This window comes from Rhea pennata, chromosome 8, assembly GCF_028389875.1.
Source record: "Rhea pennata isolate bPtePen1 chromosome 8, bPtePen1.pri, whole genome shotgun sequence".
Taxonomy (NCBI): domain Eukaryota; kingdom Metazoa; phylum Chordata; class Aves; order Rheiformes; family Rheidae; genus Rhea; species Rhea pennata.
Genome location: NC_084670.1, coordinates 13928162 through 13948920, shown reverse-complemented (window position 1 = coordinate 13948920; position 20759 = coordinate 13928162). Strand labels below are relative to the sequence as shown.

The 20759-nt window shown below is 35.0% G+C and overlaps 2 protein-coding genes across 4 annotated transcripts in view; one reads left to right on the top strand and one right to left on the bottom strand.

The window, feature by feature from the left end:
- MIGA1 (mitoguardin 1) overlaps positions 1-132 on the bottom strand; it is a 46489-nt gene extending 46357 nt beyond the window's left edge. Inside the window, exon 1 of the mRNA XM_062581490.1 lies at positions 35-132. The gene's annotated coding sequence lies outside the window, so the exon portion shown is untranslated. The remainder of the gene's footprint in view (positions 1-34) is intronic.
- A 21-nt stretch (positions 133-153) lies between these two features.
- USP33 (ubiquitin specific peptidase 33) overlaps positions 154-20759 on the top strand; it is a 42074-nt gene continuing 21468 nt past the window's right edge. For 2 of the 3 annotated variants that reach the window (XM_062581470.1, XM_062581469.1), the window contains exons 1-11: positions 154-438; positions 5110-5170; positions 5704-5815; positions 6944-6997; positions 9073-9135; positions 11548-11700; positions 12963-13062; positions 15618-15687; positions 17001-17114; positions 17979-18057; positions 20333-20753. In XM_062581470.1, coding sequence (XP_062437454.1) covers positions 5735-5815; positions 6944-6997; positions 9073-9135; positions 11548-11700; positions 12963-13062; positions 15618-15687; positions 17001-17114; positions 17979-18057; positions 20333-20753 — 1135 coding nt within the window. In that variant the 5' untranslated portion in view covers positions 154-438; positions 5110-5170; positions 5704-5734. Of the gene's footprint in view, positions 439-5109; positions 5171-5703; positions 5816-6943; positions 6998-8154; positions 8320-9072; positions 9136-11547; positions 11701-12962; positions 13063-15617; positions 15688-17000; positions 17115-17978; positions 18058-20332; positions 20754-20759 lie in introns of those variants that run through there. The other variant, XM_062581471.1, reaches the window with a different exon arrangement.

Sequence of the window (20759 nt, the reverse complement as noted above, 5' to 3'; positions counted from 1 at the left end):
GGGGTGGGGGGGTGGGGCCCACTAATCGCTTTACCTGCCCCGTCAGGAGTCTGTGTCGGCCATCTTTGTGCAGGGCAACCTTCCCCTGCTCTCAGCAGGGCAAAGCCGAGCCGGCGCCTGGCGCCGCCATTTTTGTGCAGGGCAGGGCTCACGTGAGCGGCGGCGGCGCCGCTCCGCGCGGCCATTTTTGTGCGGGGCGCGCCTTGCGCGCGGTGTTGCCGCCGCTACTGCTGTTACCGGTGCTGCTGCGGCCTAGTCGCGGCCGCTTCCCGCGCTGTGGTGGCGTCCTGGGCAGTGCAGCTCCGCCCGCCCGCTAACCAGGGCCGCTGTCCCTGGCGAGCAGGGTTCGTCTCGGGGGGAGCCGTGGGGCTGGACTCGGCTCGGCTCGGCGTTGCGCGGCTCCAGGCCCTGCGCGCGGTGCGACCTTCAGCTGCCTCGGTAAGGGGCGGGTGAGGGGGGAAGGGGAGACCCGCTGGTGGCGGGCGCGGTGCCCCGGTGGGGAGAGGGGGCGAAAGGAGCGAGCGGCTCTGTGCCCGGTGTCAAAGTCCAGCGCGGTCGCCGCGGCCGTTGGGCGTGTGGGCCGGGCTGGGGGCCGCTGGCCGCGTAGCGGCGGTGCCCGCGGGCGGGGGGCAGCCGAAAGGCACCGAAACCAGTCCCAGAAGCGTCCTCGCTGTAGGCGCGGAAGGAGGCGGCGATGGCCTTGTAGGTAGGATGTGGGTTAGGTAAATTCCATCTTTCCGTCCATGAATTCATCCCGGAGCTTATTGTCTGCACGCGCAGAAGTGGGCTGGGTTAAAAAAAAAAAAAAAAAAAAATAGTGTGATGCCTAGTAGAAAATGACCGTAGACCTCTCCTGCGCTCTGGCAGAGCCTGAAATAGCAAAATCCACTTAGAATCGTAAAGGACAGCGAAGGGCTTCAGAGTTCAGATTAAAAGTTGGAAGAAAGAAACAAACGGGGAGCTTGTGTTTGCCTTAGAAGGCTATATAAAATTAAAAAGAAATCTGATTCTATAAGAGGATATACCCTTAAATCAAATATTCTTTGTAATGTTCTTCCTACTTAGGAAAAAATAATGAAAGAAAAAAATGTCACTTACTGAGAAAATAGTTTTTTTTATTCTAAAGTTAGAAAATAAACTTTCTTCCAAAGTTAGAACTGGTGTTGTCACCCTTTCAGGAAAAGGCAATACTCATGCTTAGAGTTGATACAAAAAATGGTAGAAATAGGGAGGGATGGGAAATCAACAACATTATTTGTTAAGAGAGTATAAAGGAACTTAGTGTGTGAAATCTAATTGTATTTCTTTGCTTGAAAAGAATATGTTTGAGTTTGATAACTTACCACAGAAATTATTTTGTGATAATATATGTGAATAATTTTCTTATTATTTCCAAAGACTCCAGTAAAATTTTTAAAGAGCAACACAATTCTTTAATGAGTATAAAAGTGTACATGTCTTAAATTTGAGTTTTTAAGTTTGTCTTTAGCTTCTGTGGGCTTGTATACTTTGGACTGAATGCTGGTATCTTCTGAAGTGTGAAGACTATCTGGGTGGTAACTAATTACTCAAACTACTAGAGCACTTTATTTTGAGCAATTAAATGGTCAGTTATAAAATTGCATTTCTGTATGTCTCTTATTTTCTTTTTCAACAACAAAAGAAATGTTAAATATGATTATTCCAGTGCGTCATTAGTAAAATAACTGTGAGGTTGAATGAAAACCTTGCATCTACAGCTCCCTTTGCATAGAGCAGCTCTTTGTACTTCCACAGGTTCAAGACCCTGTTAATTATGCCGATATAAATTTTCAAAGGTGTATGGTCAAAATGTTAAATGCTATCACAAATGTCTGAACACCATTACTGCTTCTGGCAATTGTTGTCTTCAGAGTAATCCTTTTATTCTTAAACTCTTGCCTAATCATTCCTTAACTAAATTCTTTATGTTGATCAGGATTAGCGTTTATCTTAGTATTTGTCTGACATTATATGCATTAATATTTTATAAATGTGTATTATTTTAGTATTAAAAAGTCATCTATTTAGACTTGTTTGTAGGATTTTGGTGGTTTTTGATAAGATAGCACTTCCATGGTATGCACCACACAAGTCTATGACGCTGTGGAATTCTGATGAATAATAAATAGGTTGCTAGTCTTAATGCTTTGAAATACAGTTCACATTTCTCTGGCTTCCATGACCAGATTTTATTTCTCAAAGTGAATGAAAAATATCTTTTTTTTTTTTTTTTTTTTAGGAGTTAAGTATAACAGGCTCAGTTTTATAGTGTGGCTCTCTGGACATGGTAACAAGCAGCAAAAAGTAGTATTAAGAAGTCCTTCTGAATATTAAATGATTCAACTGTTTGAATGGTATTGTGGTATGATACAATGTGATGCAGTGAGGTAGGTAGGCTGAAACAAGCCTTTTGTTGGAAACGGTGAAGTGAGCTAGGAATGGACTTCAGGGTTCTTTCCCAAATATGTGGGAAGCATTTGAAAAGAAACTTAATGCATGGATGTTGTGATGAACAGGGAGTGTGAAAACTGGAGTTCACTCTCTGGGTAAGTGTTATTTCACTCTTGACCTCTGGGTGAAACAAAGACTGTTTTTTTTATATGCCATGTATGTAGGGCTGTGGTTTTCAGCTTGTGATTTTTAAGGTTCCTGTGAAACTATGGAATACTTGTGAAAGGTCTATGAAAAAGTAGCAGAAACAGGCCTGTTATCACTAAACACATGATTGCTATCTAAGGATTTCTTTCTCTAACAATTTTTGTAGATTTCTGCAACCTGAGGAAGACTGACGTTACTGATAAATATTTTCCAGAGCCCTTTTCTGTCTTTCTAGTATGTGTGTGTGTCTATATATATAATTTTTTATATATGTGTGTGTATGTGTATGTATATATATATATATATATATATATATAAAAATATAAAACTTCTGGTTCAGGAAACTCTTGTCCTGAAGATAGTTAGCAGCTCTGGGAAAAGATTCAGGGAAATTACTGTATTCTTGTCATATTTTTCCATGTATGTTGTCTTTTGATCAACAGTGGAGGCAAGATGCTATGGTAAACTGGGACCTTTGATCTGACCCAGTAGAGCTATTCAGATGCAGCATCATCTAGGTACTTCTCTAGCACATATCATCGCATCAGTAGAGGCAAGAAGTTGAGCTACACTCATGTTCTAAGGGTGGAGCATAAAATGGAATATAAGAGAAACCACAGAGTAGAATTTTATGAGTTGTGCTGAAAGGATGAGGAAGCTGCTTTCCAATGAGGTCAGTGCAATGGAGAAGCTTGTGGAAAAAGTAGATATGATACACACATACATAGTTCAAGCATTGGTAAAGGAAGATAAGCAATCTTAAGATAGAATGAGCAGGCAGGAGGTGCTGAAATGGAGTAAGGACAGTGGGTGAGGGAGAAGCTACCCAGGGGTTGCTAGTACTTCAAGAGATGAAGGATGATTTGTGGTTTTGAATTTTGTTCTGCAGTGTAGTAGACTTCAGTGTAAAATTTTATGTAATGTGTTACTGCAGTTTTGTACCTCAAGCTATTAAAGTTGTAGCTACCAAGGTAACCCACTGTATTGCTGCAGTATGGAAGGAGAGATGTGAGTTTTCTTCGCAGAAAGTGGAACAAAGGCCCTTCAGCTGTACTTGTGTAATAATAGTTTCTTTGTGTTAGCTTAAGTCCTTTAAGGGGTACCCTCCATATAGGCAGCAGTAGGCACACGGACATTAACATGCTCCAGTCTTTCTGATGATTGTTATGAGAACAGAGTTTCAGTCTGCGCCAAGAAGCAATCTGGAATGAACAGAACATCTGGTGTGGGGTTCTTCAAAATTACAGGTTGTATTTGCACAGTTCTGGATGTGAAAAGTAGCTGATCAGCAAATACGAAGTATGCTTCCTTCCTTGCTTTGTGTTGTTTTGAGTAATGTTTTGAGAAATCTCATTACATAAAATTAAGCCTTTAGGCCTTACTAATCTATTTTACCCTTCCTTCTAAAGCACTGTTTTTAAATAGGCATTAATTCACACTGAGGTTTTGGGGCTACTTAGGGCTTTACTTGAAACTTGCTCATAAATTTTTATTGCCTTGATAGACCTTGTCCAAGGTCTATCATTCTTGTTTCCATTCCTATTCTAAATAGGTATTTTCTGGAATTAGTAATGTGACAGAAAATTGAGGATGATTCATTATTTGATATATTTCACTTGCTAAAAGTTTGTTCTATATTTTTATACAAACATACTGAAGAGCTTTGCTCTGAATATAATTTTTATTGCATTGATGCAGAAGAACATGGCTAACACTGTTTATGCTATCAGTAAAGAGAAACAAAAATGATCCTTGTTTCAATAAGGTCTTTTTTTTTTCAAGGCAATAGAAATCAAGTCCAAGATAAACTGGATATTGACTGGGAAGTATATTAGACTACCAGGAAAATCTATTGTGTGTTTAAGTTACTGTGTGTTTTTAAGTTTTAGGCTACTTAATTTTGGTAGAGAAGTTGAATGGATGTAAAATGAGAGAAATCGTGTGATAATGCTTTCTAGAGAGGTTATGGAGAGAGAAGAGAGACAAACAAACTAGTATTTCCTCTGGTGTACTTATTTTCAAGGAGTGATTGGTGGTGTAGCTGAAGAAAGAGAGACCTAAACAGGCGAAGGAGTGAAAAGAGATTTTGTTTAACAGTACCGAAAGCTGCAAACAGATCAAATGGGGAGGAAGAAAGGGCTACATGCAGCATAGAACTAGCCTGGAAGTTTAGATGCATATGTTAATAAAGGAAAGCTAGATTGGGTACATAATGCTTGGACAAAGGAAATTCAACACTTCTAGGGCTTTAGAAAGATTGAAGTGTCAATAGTAATTGTTTAGGTGGGAGAATTGGAGGAAAATTCTGGGGTGGTTCTTACCTGCACAATTAAAATACTTTATTTTCCATAAAAAGAGTATTACTGATTTCAGATATTTTTTTTTTGGTGCTGTAAAACATCAGTTGTCTGTGCAACCATCATAACAATAGCGGCAAAGTGATTGTATTTAGCATATTTTATTTCTAATAAGGTTCTATGTTTGCTTCAGAGACCCTGGAAGGACAGAGAACTCAATCAAGGGAAAGCTCTCTGAGCATTCTGTACTACATGTGAGTTACAAGTTTCAGTTTACTTTTGATATATAATATACCTGAATCTAGAATGTGTCTTTGTAAATAAATTAATCCAAGATAAAGTATCCTTCTCCCTTGACAAGTAAGTCATAAGCTTGCATTTTAACTTTCATAGCTTCAACACAGTTTAACTGTTATGTAAGATCTCTTTTCCACAGCATACAGTCAAAGCCAGGATCAGTTCTGGGTAGGCCTTTTTTTAGCCTTTTGGGTCCCACAATGGCAGTCAGAAATTTAAATAACTCATCCAAACTGACTCTGTATCACAAGATTCTATTAGTTTATGCCCTAAAAGTCAGACTGTATTTTAGAAGACAGCTGTGTTTTTTTTGGGCTACTGACTTTTCTTAATGAAGTTATTTAAATTCACTTACTTTAAAAAGGCATGTTCTTTTAGAGGTTATAATGTGTTGCACATTAAATACCTAATATTGGTGACTACTGGAAGAAATCAGGGCTTTTTTCACTCTTAATTATGTTAAAAGTGATTTTCTGGTCTTAAATCCCAGATACAGGATATAAGAAAACACAGCTTCTGAAATGTCATCACTCAGCAGCAATTGCCCACACTTGGAATCAGTTGGTGAGATAACGAAAGAGGAATTGATACAGAAATCTCATGTGAGTTACAGCAGCTTGCTTGCTTCCTTCCTATCATGGTTAATGCTGGTCACTTGTTTTAGATATATACTTTGTCATATATTACTATGCATAAGATGCAGTTAACTGCTAAATGCAGGTAAAACATTTCGTTCCATCTTCTGTACTGGAATAGGAAAGTCTAAATATAGTTGGGAAAGAATTATGGACCTGTTAAAACTGAAAAACTGTTTTTCAGTACTTAAAATTTAGAGAGGACCTTCCCAGGAATTTTTAATCTTGTTTTCTGAAGTGGGTGATGTTTTAATGGAAATACTGCTTACAGGAGATAGTAAAACAGCAAGTAGATCTATTTCATTCTCAATCAAACAATGCCATTGTGGTAGTTATTTATTTGGAATGTGAATTTAATATACTCTGGCTGATGTGACTTCAAATAGAAAACACAAGAACAGAATTTATGCTTAATTTTTTGTTGATTCTCAGTTGACTTTTTGATTGAAGAACCGGAGTTTGAAAACTTGTCCCTAACTGAACTTTTGTTCTCTAATATTGATGAAGAGAACAAACAAAATATTTTGTAACTCGTTTAAGTACCTGGGAGGTGATGTTTCTTTTTTAAGTCGACTTTTTTATATGATGCTCAATTTCTTAACCAAAAGTGTAAGTTATCTTGGTGTGCTGCTGTATATGGCATATATGTCTACATGCTATATATAACATTTGTCTAGTGTTGAGTGTTTTTGGGGGGGCTTTGCAGGTAGTGTTGACTAAAATAGGAACATGCAATCATTACAAGTTCTATCAATTCAATTTCTGTTCTTGTTAAATTGATATGCAAGACCAGTTTGGGGGAACTTGATGTTAATATGAAATATACTTATGCTTTTTTAGAAGAGCACTTGATTTAAGATGAAAACTTTGTAGCAAGATGTTAAAAAAACAATCTCTAGTGTTTTACTAGAAAAATATGCTAGTCTTAAGATTATGCGAAGTGGAACAACTTGAGTTGATATCAACTCATTCTTTTAACTGTACTAAAAGTTAATCAGCTGATACTTAGCACTTTTTTCTGATTTTTTGTCTTCAAGTTATACTTCATCGGTGAAAGTAAATTAAATAATATTTTGCTTGTGCTTAACTTAACAGGGCACTTGTCAGGACTGTAAAGTTAGAGGACCCAATCTTTGGGCATGCTTAGAGGTAAGTTGGTCTGTTGTTTCTTAAAGTTTGTGCTTCTGTAGCATGCTTAAAAATGATAGTGCTTTTGAATCAGCAATTATAATGAGATTCTTTCAATAATAACTTTAAAAACTAAAGAATTTTTTTGTGCAGTTTCCTATTTCTGAAACAATTTGCCTCTTATTATTGGATACTCTTTTCTTGTAATATAAAAATATTGTGTTTAAAATGAGATTTTGAATAAGAAGCTAGCGTATTAAAGTTCATCTTTGAGTTAAGGTATTTTTTAGATTTTAATTTATTTTTTTCTTGGTCAGTAGATCTGAAGATAATTAAATACATCACTCCTGAATGAATTAGACTACTTTTTCTGAGCTTCTCTTACAATTAGTGGTAGAAACATCTGCTAGCAGTAAATGCTGACTTTGAGTGCAAAAATACATATTACTACCTATTTTGTCCTTAAGTAAAACATAAAAACACCTTATTTTGAAACATGAATAGACATTCTTTAAACTTTTCTGATTTGTGTACAGTCTTTAATCTGTGCGTAGTTTCTACTTAACTATGTTATTGCTTTACCCTTCTTGCCATCTGCCAAACTCCAGAATTTTATGCCTTAAAAAAAAGGGCGGGGGAGGCCTCTAAAAATATTGCTTCTGATAGATCTGTGATGCCAACAGGAAAGCATGTATCTAAATTAATTTTTAAAATGTCTCATGAGTTCTTCAGATATGCAACAGTTTCCAGAGACTGAGATTTTGCTCTGTAGGCGTGGCTGTGTTTCTTGACAGCACTTGTCTAGGTCCTGCTACGAGGATGTCTAGGCTGAGAAGCCAACCTGTAGTGTATGAATATTTTTAAAAACTCAATCTTTTCCCTAAAGTGGATTGTTGTTACAGAGAAGATCAGATTATTTTTCCTTTATCAATAAAAGATAAATACTCTTAAATGGGTAACTCACTCTTAAATGGGGGAAATAAACCATATTAAACACCTTGGTAGTAGATAGCTTAAAGTTTGATTAGATATAAAAGCCTTTCCTGGAACAGGAAGAGAAGTAGGAAGAAGTGTTGAGGAGTGCATAAACCTAGCAGGTGTGTGTGTGGGGGAACTCTGAAACTTAAGAGATTTTTTTGTACCTTTTCTTTCTTTTTTTTTTCTTATTTTTAACTTAGGATTCTTGAACTGTTATTGAAAAAGTTAATTTCATACCAGCATTCCCATAGGACAGTTCTATAATTGCAGTAAGACACTTCAAGTGTCATGATGTGTTATATCTCCTCTTGGATGAATTGGCATCTCGCCTTCATCTTTGTGTGTAGAAAAACAACCAGCACATGGTGAGATCCCAGCATGATAAATATTTGTAACTTAACAAGTGTCTGTAGTAGTTTGATGCAGAAAATTAATTTACTGTATATGTCCAATTTGACTGTATAAATTGATGTGCTCAAAATTACACAAATAACATTCTGTATCCTCTTATGTGATTGTCTTTACTCATGCAAATGAAGGATTAATGAAAATGGTGTGAAGATTGGCAGCTGCAAGGTTCTGTGCTCAACTCATCCAAATACGTTTTGCAATTAGAATAATTAAAATTGACAATTATTTTGCATAGAATTAATGTATTGTAAAACAATACTCTGGTCAGTGGGCACTGTGGACGTTGGCGTACAGGCATTTCTATATAAATGTGTTATGCTTCAAGTCTGTTGCAGTTCAACATTTTAGACATTGGTTGGCTTTGTATTTTCTATCAAGATCTCTACTAAATCATAGTTTCTTAAATATATATATAGACCTTAATCTGAATGAAAATATCAAAATGGCCCCCAAATTATATTCCAGGCACATTAAAAGTCTAATGTTGCCCACCAGTGAAAGAAGTTGAGTGAAGTCTTGCAGCGTTCTTAATTTGCTTTATATGGTATTTATTTTAACATTTACTCTGTGTCTCTTGGTTTGTGTAGGACCCTGCAAGTTTGAAAATGAGTGAACTTAAAAGGGACTGGCATTGTGTTCTTGATCTGTAAATTTGTTTGACATCATTCCTTGAGTCTGTATAATTTTTTTTATATCTTGTTCAACAGAACAGATGTTCATATGTTGGCTGTGGTGAATCCCATGTAGATCACAGTACCACCCATTCCCAGGTATGCATATTTGCTAGTAATACTGTTACTTGAAGGAATGGAGTAAAATTAGAGAACTTTTTTCACTCTAGATAGTGAAATGAGTAACCTGTTAGCATTAACTGAGTAAAATTTTTTATAGCTATTAATGTTTTAAATCTATAGAAGCAACTTTGATTAATTTGGGGGTTTGTTTCTGAATTTATAATCCTTGTGCAACTGAGTAATTATTTCTTTAATTCTGACACTGTTGTGTTCCTTACAGAACAAAGTGAAATAAAAAAATCAACAGATTGTGATGGTCTTTAAGATGTAGGATCTGTGTGGACAAAAGGCTTCCTAAAAGGCAGTATTTCAGCTCTAGTCCAACTTTTTTGAGTCATGACTGCTGATGGATGAAACCAACTTTCTATATAAAGAAGAAATGTAGTGAAGTTTTTGAGGGGGCTTCTTTTGTGAAGAGGAGGAAAGTTATGTTAATGAGGATTGGAAATATAAATTATCAGAAATAGGTGCCTTGTTTCTGCACTGTACTCCCTGTTCCAGTGGCTACCAATAAAGATAGTGTAGACTTCACTGAGGATATTCTCTCCTGCTCTGCACTGATCTTATATCCCATTCAGTAAGAGCGTCTGTGCACTGTGTTCCCAACATGCCAAGTTCTAGCAAGACTGGATGGCTTGAATGCATCTATTTGGGACATAAACTTGCAATTTGTTCTGTGCACGTGCACATGCAAGTTTAACCTGCCAAAATGAAGCAAATAAGCTGTCATTCGCTTAGCAAATATGCTGGAGACAGAGGGTTGTTAGTTCCACAGTGAGCAGATAATGGTCTTTAAAAATATTAAAAAAGACTGAATTATTAAAATAAACAATATATGTTGAGGTTTTTACAAGGGAAAGAAATGCTTTTTGACCACATTTACCACCATTCCTGATTTTTTTTTGAAATGGGTCCTTGAAAGGGGTGCATATCCAATACTAGACTAATAAAAATCTAGACTATTTTGCTAGCTATTTGAGCTTAATCACAGTTCTGAAGCCTTTATGATAAATACATAAATGAGCTACTTGATGTGTAATTGGGGAACAGATGGTCCCTGAGTTTCTGGACTATAATTTTATACCTTTTAGCTTTCTGCTGTAGTTTATTCCTGCTCCTTCACGTGTTCTTTTTAGCAATGTTATATACTTGCCAGGTAAGAGAAAGACAATGGATATTTTTTCTTGCTGTCTGTGACATCTTTGTCTTGATTTTTTTTTCTTATTACTTAATTTTTGCGTAGTAAGCCCTCTTCAGAATACTTTTCTTTCCTTGTTTGATTCCTCAGGTGTTTACTGGTTAACCATTATTGATCTTTGTATTTTTCAGTAAAAATCTCTGTAAGCTCTCACTAAAATGGGAGAAACAAGACTGACACAAATTGTTTTAGTTTTGGTCACTCCAGTTTCTACCAGCAGGGTTCTCTGTGCTACAAGTAACTATGCTCATCTTCTTGTCAAGAAAAGTAATAAGCTGTTGCTTTGGAGACATGTAATTGCTTATGCAACTGAAGCTGCAGAATCTGAAGTCTTGACAGTTTTTCGTAGAGGAAGTGCTATGTAAGGAAACTGTAGCCTACATCTTAGTTTTAAAAACATTATTCTAATACAGGGCCTTATTAAATGAGGGGAGGAGGAAGCTGGGCATCCTGTAGCAGTTGTAGTATTTTCCTAGTTTCTAGCAGATTCCCTCCTGCCTGTAAACCTAGCTGGTGCTGCTGTATAAGAAAGATGCGGTAAAGGTTGGTGAAAGTCTTTGGAGAATAATAGCAACTGTGTATTCAATCTTACAGTAAGTAGGGTTTGATAAAAGATAGATTAAAGGTAAAAATGTTCTCAGTCTTTCAAGTTTTGATATATCTCCACAGTATGAGACTTCAAACAAGAGGACTAACCAAGTCTAGAATGAGTGTTTGTTTTGATGTGAACAGCTGTTATTGTAACTGAACTAGAAATCTTATTCATGTTGCTCTTTTGATTGTTAAATGGCCAGTAACTTAATTTTTTGACAAAAAAAACAAGGAGAATTAAACACTAACCTCACTTGGGAGGCTGTCATTATTGCCATTTGGAGACATTCCTGGAAAATTGGTTGTGAATTTTAAGTTTGGACAACAATCTCTTATTTTGTAATTAAAGAGTCATGTCAGATATGACTGTGGCTTACATTCTGATTGTACTTTGTTGCTAGTCAGGGTAACTTGTACTAAAAATGTTGTCATTTGTGCTAAAGTTTCAGTAATGAAACTGCTAATATTTTTAACATTCTAACATGCATGTATTTGTCTCATTATTGAAAGACAGCATTTTAATTATTCTGTTCTAGCTTGCATATAGCAGCAGTATTCAAAATTTCTGAATCACAGTATTGGCTTTTGTTCTGTTATAGGAAACAAAACACTGTCTAACTGTCAACCTTACTACACTCCGTGTTTGGTGTTATGCCTGTAGTAAGGAAGTATTCCTGGACAGAAAATTAGGATCTCACTCTCCACTTCCAAATGCAAGACTATCTCATCAAGCACAAGAAAGTAGTGTGCAGGTATTTTTAAACGTGTGAAATACATAGGCAGTTGCAGCTTTGCAGTAAAGTATTGTTATTTTAACTTGTCTTTCATGGAATAAGACTGACATTTCCTCCCCTCTTTTGTCTTTGCTCTTTATAACTTTTCTGAAGAGACGGTGTCCACTCTCTCTCTGTTCATTCTCTGCATATTGCATCCTTCCTAAGAATACTTTTTTTTTTTTTGATCTTGCTCTCTATTTTTTAATTGACAATAAATTGGAAGTTACAGAAAAAGCACAGAGTTAAGTCTAAGGCTGCAAGGTTGGAATAATTCAGCTGTGCTTTCCATTCTGTCAACTCTTGAAAATTTTAGTTACAAAACTAATTACAGTAGTTACTGGCTAACTAGCAAAATACTTTAGTATGTGTTCATGTGCCAAAGAGAGGAATATGGCCAGTATCACAGAATATAATACTAAAGTCAAGTTAAAATATAGGCCTAAAATTATAGTATTTACAGTTATTATATTAGAGAGGAGACTTTATAGAAGTTCTTACCTATTTCTAACTCCACATTTATTAGCAATTAACATTGTAACTGAAGAGTAAGATAATGGATAAAAATAATTAACACTGGAGGCAAGTAAGAAAAAAATCAAGCAAAGCGGATTTTGTGCACAGAACTGAAATACTGGAAGTATGATATTTGCTTGTCTTGTGTTCTTCTGCAATTTGAACAAGTATTTTTTTTTTATCTTCTCCCAGTTATTGATGCCAGTGAAAGCTAATAGAAATCTTGTCTCATGTTTTGTTTAGATGTTCTGTTTATGTGCTCACAAGGATAATTTGTCATGCAATAAATGTTTGCCTGCCTAATACTGTTCTTCCATTTATAAATTTTGCTTTTAGCAGATTTGTCTTCAAATGTCATGAGATGTTCTGTAGCAAATCAAAAGCACATATGCTAACTCTTATGTGATGACTGCTGGGTTAGTGTTGCAGTGTTGGCTTACTGCTTGTTATCAAAGAGAAAGAAAACTTATTCTGTTTTACTCTCTTCTTCAATTGTCTTCATTAAATAGTACAACACTGTCACTGCTAGTCTGAAAACAGAAATTTGTTTTTCATAGTAAATTTCAATAGTATAGCTGTGGAATCCTTTTATTCTCACTTTGTGAAATGAGTTTTCACAATGCGGTTCTCATTCACATTATTTTTTAGTTCCTATTTTTTTTGGTGGACTTATGCTAAAGCTTAACAGAGAAAAATATGTACTAATATATTTTTCTTTTGATAAGGATTTTAAAATACCTAGTAATCCTGTACTGAAGGTTCCACTAGCAGCTGTATTTGATGATCTAGATACAGAAGTGGAAGAAGATGATTTAAAGACTAGAGGTAATACAAGCAAAATCCCATACTTTATTGCTGCCCTTTTATTGTATGTGTATGTCTCCAAGTCTGTTCTCAAGCTAAAAATGAATTCTCTTCTAACTGGAACTGTTTCCTGTTCTGCTCAAACTAAGATCTTTATTTTTAGTTTCACCTTTATTACAGCAATCTTTACTTACCTTCAGAGCAGAGGCTGCAGTGATATGTGTAGTGCACCTGTGAAAGCAGCGGCAAAAATAAGAAAGCATGTTGGAGTAATGTTTAGTGTAGCTGGTGTTCTAGCCACTCTGGTAAGAGTAGTTTTTAATAAAATCTGTTCTAATGCTTTCTCCTATTTTATAAGGTTCCTGGTTTGAATGCTTTTGGGCATTTTTGGTAATCCTTTTACAGTAGTTTTCTAGCGTGGTGATTTCGCTGTTGTTTAGTTTTATTTTTTTTCTTTCTCTTTCCTTCTCAGTAATGGATTTCATGTATTTCCAAGCCTTTTTGTTATAAAAGTTAACCCAAGCCTAATAGTTAATATAAAGATGAAAATGTAAACACAAGAGTGGATGAATCACCATTCGGTGAAGTCTTTAATTTCTCATTTCACAAGAGAACATCATGATTGTTATTTCTTAGAAGTCTTAAACTGTTATTGGTCACTTAAAAAAAAAGTGTTTGACACTATTTCTGTTAAAAGTAAATATATTTCTGAATACCATTTCCTTAGAAATATGTAACCAATAGATAAGTCTAAACTAGTATTTTTGAGATGCCAGTGAATATGTCAAGGCAGTTTGGTTTTGCATCAGTGATAAAAGTTTCTAATTCATGGATTTCATTTCTCCTTTACTCATCTACTTCAACTTGTCTCTGTCAACACTGGCCAAAACTCATCTTTGCCTCTTCTGTCATCTGACAGTCTGTCTTGATATGTCTGCACCCCACTGATTCACCATCTGTCTTTAAATCATTAAACCATGCGTTTTATTCCTGGTTGATTTCTCCTATCTCTGATTGTCTTTTGTCCTGTGAATATTTTGAGGAGGTAACTTCTATGGAAGTAATATATCAGTAGAATTGTCCCAGTAGCAATGTTGTGATTATGTCCACATGTTTCTCAAAATTTTTCTCCAACTCTGCGTTAACTTTGTTCTGAAATTAAAATTTAATTTTAATTATTTTTGATGAAGCATATATTGGAAAGCACAATAAAGTAATACAAAAAATGACTGCAACATATAAAAAATTAGCTATCAAATTATATAAAACTTGAATCAATAATTTTTTTCACAAGTTATTTGATTTCTGAACCTGTTTATTGAAATTACTTATGTGCAGACTGTAAAACTGGAGTGAGAAAAACTTCTTGAAGTATCTGTTGCTGTTAAAAATGCCTAAAATATGATGATGCTTCTCTTCTATTTTAGTAAGAATGACTGTCCTTTATTTTGTAGTAGAAATTGAAAGGGCTAATGTAATGCAGGTTTACATGTAGGAAGCACAGGACTATTTCAATTCAGAGATAGCAGAGCCTTCTGAAACTCAACTGAAGCAACCAAAATCTTTTTACTATTAAGATGTAGAAGGATTTTATTTTTGTCAAAAGACCAAAATGATCAGATGCAATTCCTGTGTTTTAAGGATTACATCAAGCCAATGGTGTTAAATATTCAGAGCTTTCCAGTTTTAGCAATTAAGATGATGATTCTGAGTCATAAATGTTACTGTGCTTTCTCTCACAATTTTTGTGTGAGATTTTGAAATTAATTACTTCATTAATATTGCACTAGCTAAGAATGACAAGTGTTTCAGCTTTTTTTTTTTTCACTGACTTTAGAGCATGCTAGTTATGGCTCATCTAAGTAGCTTCTCTTCAGATGTTTAGAGTACTTTTGATGACTATTTGCTGTGTTAGTTATTGAAAGTTTCTTAATTATAACTTGTGCATGGAAAAGCTATTTGCAGTTATCAGTAAAGAAAGTAAACAGTCTGAGCTTGAAAATTAATTCTTGGGGTAGCATAAACTGAACAGTGTATAAAGATTAGGGTGTTTAGTCTGCTTAGAAAGAGACTGATTGTAAGTTAATTAAATCTTTGCTTCTGGGATAGTTACATGCTCAGTAGATTTTGAATGTATAATCTAATCTTAACTATTAGCATGAACTTTAAATAGAAGAATGAAAGCTTCCTTTAAAAACCTTTGATATTATGATTAACTGTTCTGAACACAGCACAGAAAAAACTTAACTGCACTGGTATATCATTAAGTTCAAGTAAAACTTAAATGTATTACTGATAAACACTTTTAAAATAAGTCTGCAACTGTTATAAAACATTGCAAGTTAAGAAGATGAAGTACAGTCTACTTGTCTGAAGTGTTTTAGCCAAAATAAAAATATAAATTACTTTTTCTAGATAGATTATTATTCACTTAGGAGTCCAATATTTCTTTTTGTTACACCTTTATGTTCTAACTGGCATGAGAAGTCAATTGACAGATATAATACAGCAGAGATTAATGTACATCTCTTAGGGAGTTAACTTAGGACACTTGTTGACTATTAACTATTTTTCAGGTCTTACAGGATTAAAAAATATTGGAAACACATGTTACATGAATGCGGCTTTACAGGCTCTTTCCAACTGGTAAGGAAAATGGATATGTATGTAACTTTATTTGCGTAGACATACGTTTTCTGAAGATTGAGTAACGGATTGTGAAGGCCTGGCCTTCCATGGCGGAGGCCATATTTCTGTTATAGCTCAATCTTGCATACTACAAGCACTTGTGTTACCAATACAATAAAGTATTATGGGATAAGGATTAGTCAGGTTTTTACCTATTTCATTCTAATTCCTTGCTCTCTTCAATAAAAATATATGTAATTCTAGAAGTTAGAAAGGCTGATTAAAAAAAAAAAAAAAAACACACCCTAGATACAAATTTGGGTTTTTTCCCTTAGCAGAAGAAGCCAAAGGAAATTAATAAGTATAAACCCAATTAGAAAAGAGTTAAGATTAAAAGGTCCAAATCTGGTACTTACAAACTATACCTATGGATTATTGTTACTGTGCTAAATTGTTCTAGGAATGTCTAGAATACAATATCATCTCCCTACTTGGAGATGGTGGACAGGCTCACAAAGGAGAAATATAAGGCTACAGAAGTAGAAACACTATCCATCTGTGGAGTTTCTTGCACTGCAGATGGTTAGAGACTGGGACAATACTTAACCATATATCATGTATGCTTACTGTAAGCAACTGCTTTTGGCTACAGTTCAAAACAGAGCAAGGTTCAATAGACCTTACTGGAAATCTACTCAGGGAAAAAGGAGCTATGAGGAATATTGATGCTGTAATTTTCTACTTTTCTCTAGAAGGTGGAGAAATGGCATAAAGCATCTAATCTAAGAAATACCAAACTTTGCAAGTATGCTGGAATATTGCCTTTAGTTTTGTGTAAAAAGTTCAACTTAAATAAGGTGGTGTGACTTGGAAAAGGGTGGGGGGAGAGAATATGAGAGTTGGCAAGACACCATGAAGTAAATGGGTAAATAATGATTTAAGTAGAAATTATTTATCTAGAAACATCATGTGGCATTACTGGATGCTAGCAAAAAGATTTTGGTATCTATTTATAGTCTAGGCTTGTTGTAATTGTTGCCATAGAGGTGAATGTGTATTTCTGTGATGACGGTAGAATTTGCCTTGAGTATGAATCCCATTGGACAAATCTGGTGCTTTAATAAATACCAGATTAAGTTTGAGGAGCAGAGCTGCTTTACCAGTGAGGTTGTCAGACTAGGAAATATTTGGCTACAGCACTTAAGGACCCAGGAAATGGAGTTGTCCATTTTCCTAATAGTAATTACTTTTGATGAGTGTCTTGTACAAAGAATGTATTTCCTTCTGTATTTTAACTACTTGAAAACTATCGTATTTTTCTTTTTAATTAGCCCTCCTTTGACATACTTTTTTCTTGACTGTGGAGCCTTAGCCAGAACAGATAAGAAACCAGCAATTTGTAAGAGTTATCTCAAACTCATGACAGAACTCTGGCACAAAAGCAGGTATTGTATCATTTTGATGAAATGGTTATAAGTAAGAGATGGACTTGGTGTAGATGGATCAATCTATCCTATGTATAAGTATTTCCTTGTCTGTATCACAGAATTACTGGTTTGAATTAAAAGTTTGTTCTGAAAGACCAGTACATGACATTTGGGAAATAAAGGTCCATTTCAGTAGGAAAACTGTGTGGAAGAAATGGTGATCTTCAAGGAAGAGCTGAAAAGGTTAGCCTTTTGCTTTGGAGGAGAAAGACTAAGGAAGGTATAAATTCTGCAAATCATAACCTGTTTTCCATATCTGCCAAAGATAGGGTAGATAATTGATTAATCTTCCTTGCTACAAATTACATCAAGAAATGTATGAATAAGCGTTGTACAAATGAGCCTTAAGTTATCAAAAACAGGTTTATATCTGAAAGAAATAGTTACATATTTTAGATCTGTCTTGTCCTTGGTTCTATATCAGTGTTTTGTCAATTGCTTTTCATTGCATTGAATTTATCTCTTTCTAGAAAATACTTTAGACTTACAAAACAGTTAAATAGTAATTGTGCTTAGTGTGAAGAACGTCCAGTTCTTTGTGTCGGAGACAATTGGATGATGTGAACCTTAAATGATGTGACTAATAGAGATGGCTATTACAGTCTTTGCTATTTCTGTCAGATGAGAAATACAAAAATATTTTTCTTTATATAGTTAACAACTCAATACCAAAATTATGTTGGGCTAAGATTGATATTAAACTGTTAGACTTGTCATAGTCCAATTTCAGGTAAAATTATGATCCCAGTAAAGATGGAAAATTCCATTTAAATGCTTTTTTTTTTTTTTTTTTAATATATACTTAAAACTTCTTTCATTTAGGCCTGGTTCTGTTGTTCCTACTGGCTTATTTCAAGGAATTAAAACTGTTAATCCAACATTTCGAGGCTATTCTCAACAGGTAAAGCATCTTGCTGTATTTTAAGTCTGCCTGAGCCTTAAGGTTATTTTTTTATTTTTTAAATTTAAGTGTTAAAGTATTATACTTCCTGTGTTTATTTAAAACAATTTCAACATGAACTTTCGTTTAGGTGCTTCAAATCTAGATCATTTGAAACTGCTTTCAACATTTAAATTGGCTGTTTTGCTTATTTGTATCAGGCTCTGACTTTTGAGAATAATTCTTCTCCTCCCTTTCAGGAATATTTAGATGAGTACCTAAAACTTCCTTATTTGTGTTCAGTAACACTGTTAATGACTGCTCAGTCCCAGAAAATAAAATAAAAGTATTCATAAAAGCAAAAAATTTTATAATAGTTTTTTTTTTGTATTTGTCTGCCAGCTAAATTCTTTTAAGTTCACTTTACCTATTTTTTTTCATTTATTAGCTGTCTTAAAAACAATTCATGTCTGTTTTACATACAGCATTATGGGAATTGTAAATTGGTAAGCTGTTAAGTAGACATGAATTATTACTTAGTAAAGGCATTCTGTGTGTGATCTTTCAGACAGTATCTTGGTGCATTGATATAGTTTGCAGATTTTTTATTAAAAGCTTTTGGCAGGAGGACCTTTAGTTTTCCAATTAGTAAAGCTAGCTTATATCCTTACCAAATTTCAACTACCTATTAAAGTTTTGCTGTATCAATTAATGTGTTCATTGGTGGATTGGAGGATTCAAACCACGTTTTGTTTTTCAAATGCTGCATGTGGCTGTAAAGTAAGAGTTTAAATAGTAATCTCCATATTGATTCATGTGGTGAATTATTCTAGTGGTTTAGGACAGTTTAACTTTCTTATTAGTTTCTTAAGACCTACTTGACCTTCTGGAAAAGTGGGAAAACATTAATCTTTAACAAACTATGTGGAAACTGGATTCCTGAAGCTTTAAACACTGAATAGAGTGGTGTGTGTGTTGGTGGGTGTGTGTGTTTGTTTTATGTATAGTAACACTTAATGAGACCTTTATATTCTGTCTGGATCACACTTCAGTTGTGTTTAGTAACAGGTTTCACATAAACAATTAAAACATAACAGGTTCTATGTAACTGACACTTTCCTATTGCCCAGCCGCACAAGCTGGGCATCTAGTTGGTCTGCTTTGTCCAATTTCAGTAAAAAAAAAAAAAGGAATTACTTTGCTAAACTGAGATGTAGATTAGCCAGTAAACATTCTGAAGTGTTGTTTTTTTTTTTTTTTTTTTTTTTTTTTTTTTTTTTGTAAAAGCACTATCAGCAGATAGGCTTATTGATTTGGGACTTGGATAACGAAAAAAAATTCTGCATCTGATAGCTGTAATTTATAAGAAAGTAACAGTGTGTGGTTTTTATTAACCAAACAACAAGAATGTTTGAATGTCTGCCACTCAGCAGTTAGAGCTTAATAAGTAACTGCTATGATGGTGGGGTGGGAATGCTGAGAAGTGAAAGTGATTATTACAAACAACTAAACTGTAAAGAGGAAAATGGAAGCACTAGTAGTTACCAAAAAGAGGCTATTGTTCTCTTCCATGCCTGCTTTTACTTGATATTCTCTATCCACAGGAACACAGCTGGTGGGTGGATTTTGAAATTTGATTTTTTTTTTTTTTTTAGTGTTATTTCCAAACACAGATTAGACTGGCAGTAATGTTTCACAACTCTCTGTGGAAAGAATGATAGTTCTTAAGGAATCTTGTTTGGGCTTGAAGAAAAATTAAGACCTATCATTGCCACTACAGTACATTTACCTCAGCTTTCCAATTGTATTATAATCTGTTTTAATTAAGAACTTTCATGCCCAGTGAAGGCAAGACTCTGATTGCTTTACTGAAGATACTGCGTAAGGTTTCAGATCTGCCCCTAAAACAGTCTGTTACCAGCAAAGTTGGAGTCTGGCCACATTCTTGGTAGTTGCTTGAGTTACACTTATTGTATGTATAAGCCATGGCAGTATTTTTGTTGAAGTTACTAAAAAAGCTTGTCAGCAGGAGAAGAGTTTAGGAGGAAACTTCTATTGATATTCAAGATGCCTTGTTGACACATCAGAAATGGATACAGGAGATGCATATTGTCTGAAAATTAAATTTCTTTTCCACTTTAGACTGGAGGCAGGGGAATTTATTTATACTAAAACTATTAACAGTCAGCTGTAGCTTTCATTCTAGTTATTCATACCCCCCCCTTTTTTTTAACAATATTCCATTGTATTTGGAAAATATTAAAGCTATGCTGTAAAACTTGCTTAAAAATCCTAGGATGCACAAGAATTTTTACGTTGTCTAATGGACTTGCTTCATGAAGAATTAAAAGAGCCAGTTGTGGAAGTGGAAGATGCCCAACCTATGAGTGTCGAAGAGAGTATGGAAGGAGATAAGAGCCCATCAGATATAGTCTTTCAGTCTTGTGAATCCTGTGGTGCTGGTGACAAATCAGAAAATGAGTCCCTCTTCAAACCTGTCTTAGAGGATCCTGCAGAGACAACTATGTTAATTTGTGATGATGAAAACAGCTCAGTAATGTCCAAGGACTGGCAGAAAGAAAAAGCATTGTGCAACAAACTTAGCCAAGAAAGTTCTATGGAAGACTTAGAAAAAGATGTAAATGCTGCTTCAGAAACCACTGAATTTTTAAATAATCAAGAAACTGTCAAAGTACAGATACATAGCAGATTCTCAGGTAAGA